At 37.6% G+C, this 4,813-nt stretch overlaps 1 protein-coding gene across 1 annotated transcript in view; it reads left to right on the top strand.

Annotated features, from left to right (window-relative positions):
* The window catches only part of LOC125925834 (olfactory receptor 10K1-like), a 2,145-nt gene extending 1,556 nt beyond the window's left edge, over positions 1-589 (top strand). The window contains exon 2 of the mRNA XM_049635076.1: positions 5-589. Coding sequence (XP_049491033.1) covers positions 5-589 — 585 coding nt within the window. The remainder of the gene's footprint in view (positions 1-4) is intronic.
* The last annotated feature ends 4,224 nt before the right edge of the window (positions 590-4,813 follow it).

The following is a 4,813-nucleotide window of genomic DNA, read 5'->3' as shown; positions in this document are numbered from 1 at the left end:
GGGGTATGACCGCTACGTGGCCATCTGTAACCCTCTGCGCTACACGGAGCTCATGGGACACGGGGTGTGTGTGGGACTCGTGGCTGCTGCCTGTGTCTGTGGCTTTACTATTGCACAGATTATCACCTCCATGGTATTCCACCTGCCCTTCCGCACCTCCAACCAGCTCCGTCACTACTTTTGTGACATCGCCCCTGTCCTCACGGTGGCATCGCACCACTCACGCCTCAGCCAGTTGGTCATATTCATGATTGGTGTGTTTGTCTTGGTCGTTCCCCTGCTACTTATCCTGATCTCCTACATTCGTATCATTTCCGCCATTCTGAAGATCCCATCCTCCACCGGCAGGTACAAGGCTTTCTCCACCTGTGCCTCTCATCTCATCGTGGTAACTGTTCATTATGGTTGTGCCTCTTTCATCTACTTAAGGCCCAAGTCCAGCTACTCCTCAAGTCAAGACACCCTCATATCTGTGTCCTACACCATCCTGACTCCGCTGTTCAATCCAATGATTTACAGTCTGAGAAATCAGGAGTTCAAGTCAGCCCTTCGAAGGGTAATGGGCCATACTTCATATCCTATTAACTAAACTATTTCATTAAAATTAAATTTTAACTGTTCAGTGAATTGTATGCCTTTTGTGCAACTTTTATTTTATAAATGGGATGCCTAGAATCATTTCATACTTTACAGTTCTAGTCATTTTATCCATCAGCTTGTAATAAGTTTGTATTCACATTTTAATTATTTTTGAGGAATTTTTCATTTGTTGGTTCTCTAATATTTTCCATCGTGCTTTTGTTTCAAGGAAATTTTTCATTTTACAGTCAAAGTTTTGGTTACTTGTTACTCTGAGAATCTGTCATTATCTTTAAGCTTAGTTTCCAAGTTTTTCATTCAGTGATAGGTATTGTTTCTAAGCATTTAGCTTTTTGCATTTTACTGACATATCCACAAGATTTTTTAGCATTACGTAAGTTGAAGATTAAAACGGGGTTTTCCCTGTTTCTTAAAGAAGTATTTATTGAATTGCTATTGTATGTTAGCTGAGATCACCTCATGTTTGAACGTTTGTTGAAATTCTGTGAAAGATACAGGTAGAGTGTCTTTTCTGAGGGAAAGCGCCATAGTAATATTCCTTGTAAGAAAATTGACCTCTAAGACCATTTTTATTTTGAGCGGATCACATCTGGAATTCAGTTTTCTACAAAATTATTCATCTCAGCTAGGCTTTGAAAATTATAAAATTTGTGCACAAATGTTCTGACTTTTGAAAATATCTTAGAAATGGTTATTTTCTGTGTCATTTTATACTATGTATATTTGGGTTTAATTTTTTTTTCTGGTTCATATAGTAGTTTGTAAGTTTTGTCTATTGTTTTCAAAGAGCTAATGTATGTGTGAATAAATGGATGAATTCTAGGGTTGTTTCTCCCCCCATATCGTTATTTGAAATTTTATTCGTATTATTATTCCTTTGAATTTTCCTGTAAATTGTTGTTTTATTTCTAACTTTCCGATCCTTTCTATGTACTTTTATTTTTTGATTTATTTTTTATATATAATTAGGCTGTGAAATTTCCTCTTATCACTGCTTTAAACTTAACCCATGTAGGGGCGCCTGGGTGGCTCAGTCGGTTAAATATCTGACTTCAGCTCAGGTCATGATCTTGTGGTCTGTGAGTTCAAGTCCCACATTGGGCTCTGTGCTGACAGCTCAGAGCCCGAAGTCTGCTTTGGATTCTGTGTCCCTCGACCCCCACCCCCCGCCCCTCCCCTGCTTGTGCTCTGTCTCTCTCACTCTCTCTCGAAAATAAGTAAGTAAAATGTTAAAAAAAACATTTAAAATTAACCCATGTATTCTACTAAACAGTATATAGTTGGTATTATTTATGGGACCTTATTTCCTTTTGCTTTGTATTTCCCTTTTGACCAATAATTATTTAATAGATTTTTAAATTCTCAGATGGAAGAGCCTTTTAACTTTGTTTTCCATTAATAGTGTATTATGCTGGGATTAAGGAATATTGTTTGTATTCTTACCACTTTATGACCTTCGTTCAAGGTTTTATTGTGGCTTAATACACAGCCAATGTACCTTCTTACTTCATGTGCCTTGAAATGAACATGTGTACTTTTTCATTAGAACATGAAGTACAATAAATGCTCTTCAGATGTACTTCACTAATTTGCTGCTTAGGCCTTCTAAATTCTTAGCTATATTTTTCTTCCTGACCTGTTTGAGCAGAGAGGTATATGAAAGTTACCCATTATTAGCGTGTGTCCTTGTAAATATTGTATAGTTTCTTTCTTATGAAGTTTGCATCAGTGTTTTTTGGAGAGGACATAAATTCACATCTATTACAATTTCACTGTGAATTGTACTTGCTGGCATTAAAAGTATTTTTGTTTTGTTTTATTACTGTCTTTTGTTGTTAAGTTAATACTCCCGACCTGAATCTTAAATTGTCAAATGTGGAGATACCTCTCTTGCTTGTTTGGTTTGTGAGTGCTGTACATAATTTCCCAACTCTGTATTTTTAGTCTTTCTGAATCACTTTCGTCAGTCTCTCGCATGTGCCCTATTTCCAGCCCAAGTGTTTGGACTCACTGGCAGAGGGAATAAATATGCAATCTGAAATTAGGAGGAAGTTCTACCAAAGGAGACGTCTTAACAAAAACCTACCTACACCAGGGCACTACCACATTCTTCTCTGTAATCCAAATTTAACTTATTTATTTATTGAACAAATACTGATCATGTTCACATTGTATTCTAGGAACACGTATGTTTAACAGGTGTCTGAAACACTTATGTTACCTCTTCCATTCCAATATTGTCCTTAATTTGTATCTCTCTTCAACTCTTACAGATGTCAGAAATGAAAATGTAAAATTTACATTTTTATTCCACCTAAGAATGAACATTTAGAGTCATTATAGAAGGAACCTCCATGGAGGCCATTCCATTGATGTTTGTTTTAACAAATGGCTCCCGGAAAACTTCCAGCTTTCAATAAGTTCCCCGAGAATTTCTAAGAGGAAACTGACTAATCCCTATGGGGTATTAGAAAAGACCTTCTCTTTGGCCAACAAACTTTCATAGTGTATTACTATAGTTGCTAATGGGGGAAATTATGGACAAGTATCGGGCACAACATGGTAATTAGCTCCCTGTGGAGGAGAGGATCTTAATTACCACCAAGGCATTGAGGCCAATGTAGAAAGAAAAGACCATTGGTGATACTCATTGAGGCATTAGCTAAACTACCCACAGAGAAGAGACAAAGGTTATATTTTTCTGCGGGGTCAGGTAGAGAGTCTTCTCATGTTGGTCCAGAGAGTTTATGGAAAATGGAAGAAGACCTCTGGCACATTATGACAGAGAAGATAGTTTTGGCAAATTTCACCTAGAAACCTTTATAGACATTTCAAGGAAGTGTCTGAGAATGAAGACACCAGGATGTCACTGGGAAAGAGCCCTCTGACTTGAGGGATTGTAAAAATTTTATCTTTATTTAGAGACCTTGACTTCCTTATTGAAAAGAGCAGTGACACGCTAGTCATTTCTTGTATGTAAATATTTAAATCGTAGCATTGTCCCGTGAATCTTTGACCGAGTTTCCCCCATCATCAGTAGTAGGAAATGTGATCAAATGACAGAAAGGATAAGTGGATAGTGGAAACTGAGGATAAAGGTGAAGGTCAACAGGGAAACAATTCATTAATGGACTATTCAATGTATTTATTCGTCAGGCACTTATGTCTCATTTAAATATTGGGTTAAGTTTCAAGGATACAGAAGGAATAAGGCATGGTCCTTATCCCTGAGGGTTTCAAATCTACTGGTGACAAAATCAAGATGAAATAGTTTGGATATAACAGGCTGAGTATTTTGATAAAGACACAGGAAACAAGCTTGAAATATACTAAATGTTAAATATAGTAGAAACAGCAAACTCTCCCTATAAATATTAGAGGAAGTTCAGTGACTTTAAAAAATATGAATGATGGGAGGGCCACAGATGAAAGTGAGAGAATATTGGAAGCTGAGATTTCCTTCTCTCTCTCTGTCTCTCTCTCTCTCTCCTTCCCTCCCTCTTTGTTTCTATGTCTTGCACACCCACTGTCTCAGCATAAAGTCTTGAAACGCAAAAGTGTATATAGAAAACTGTAAGTATGTCAGTTAATTCCTGTGTGATGGAGATTTAGAAAAGGAGGCTGTAAATGGAATTAAGAGTGGAGAATTAGCTGTCTTTTTAACCTGCTTAAGGAACTGGCTTCACCCACACTGATGAAGTCCTTGAACAAAGTAATGAAAAATCAATTCACCTTTTCCACTTGTTAAGAATACAATTGAATTACCCACTTTTTCTTTGTATTTATTCCCACCCCCCACACTCCTTATCTTCCCAATGCTCTTCTCTGAATTCATAGCATCCTTCTTTCCAAGCTCAGGGCACTGTCTTTTTTTTTATCAAATATTGTATGCTGCATCACCAACCAGGATAAAGAGAAATGAAGTTTTATATAGTGAATTTATTTTCAAATTTCAGTTCAGGCATAGGTTCCAAGGATGACTCTGAAAAAGCAGATGATGTCTTGTGAGTGCTACGGGGGAGGGTCTTGGCATGGTCACCCAGTAATGTGGCCTTTCGTTCCTTTCAGAACCCCAACCGTCTTCGGCTAACTAGTCACTGCTCTTCCTGGGGATGGTCCCATAAAAGAGAAAGCACTAAAGAATGGAGCCAGGACATTGGAAAAGTGGAGTTGACATTTCACTTTTGACTGGACTTTGTTCCAGTGAAAGCTC

Source organism: Panthera uncia, chromosome F1 (assembly GCF_023721935.1).
Source record: "Panthera uncia isolate 11264 chromosome F1, Puncia_PCG_1.0, whole genome shotgun sequence".
Classification (NCBI taxonomy): domain Eukaryota; kingdom Metazoa; phylum Chordata; class Mammalia; order Carnivora; family Felidae; genus Panthera; species Panthera uncia.
The sequence above is the reverse complement of the archived record's forward strand: the minus strand, read 5'-3'. Positions and strand labels throughout refer to the sequence as shown.